Raw genomic sequence first — 479 nt, 5'->3', positions numbered from 1 at the left:
TGCCGCCCGTCCCTTCCCCATGCAGACACGCCGGCCGTGGAGGTGAAGAGCCTGGACCTGCTGGCAGCTCTGCCCACCCCTCCCCACAACCAGACCGAGGACGTTAGGTGAGCCCCCAGCCGTGGTGGCCCCCCAGGGATGATGCCAGCCCCCCCAGGGGTGACGCCAGTCCCTGTGGCCCGTGACACCCCCTTCCCTGCAGGATGGAGAGTGACGACGAGAGTGACTCGCCCGACAGCATCGTCCCTGCTTCGTCCCCCGAGAGCGTGCTGGGCGAGGAGCTGCTCCGCTTCCCCCTGCTCAGCGAGGCCAAGCCAGAGCTGGAGGAGCGTGTGCTGTCCCCCATCATCCCCATCATCCCCCGGGCCAGTATCCCAGGTGGGCTGGGACACGCTGGGGGGGGGCATATGGACCAGGCCGGGGCAGGGGGGGTCTGTGCTACACATGGACTGGGCAGGAGGGGGTTGGTGGGATGTACG

General features: G+C 68.9%; 1 protein-coding gene across 1 annotated transcript in view; it reads left to right on the top strand.

Moving 5' to 3' along the window:
- Window positions 1-21: 21 nt before the first annotated feature.
- Window positions 22-479, top strand: part of LOC104123317 (histone-lysine N-methyltransferase 2D) — a gene marked incomplete at both ends in the record, with an annotated part of 8,046 nt that continues 7,588 nt past the window's right edge. Inside the window, 2 exons of the mRNA XM_035891162.1 lie at window positions 22-107; window positions 203-378. Coding sequence (XP_035747055.1) covers window positions 22-107; window positions 203-378 — 262 coding nt within the window. The remainder of the gene's footprint in view (window positions 108-202; window positions 379-479) is intronic.

This window comes from Egretta garzetta, unplaced genomic scaffold, assembly GCF_000687185.1.
Source record: "Egretta garzetta isolate BGI_Z169 unplaced genomic scaffold, ASM68718v1 scaffold1713, whole genome shotgun sequence".
Classification (NCBI taxonomy): domain Eukaryota; kingdom Metazoa; phylum Chordata; class Aves; order Pelecaniformes; family Ardeidae; genus Egretta; species Egretta garzetta.
This window is presented reverse-complemented; position numbering and strand designations above follow the sequence as displayed.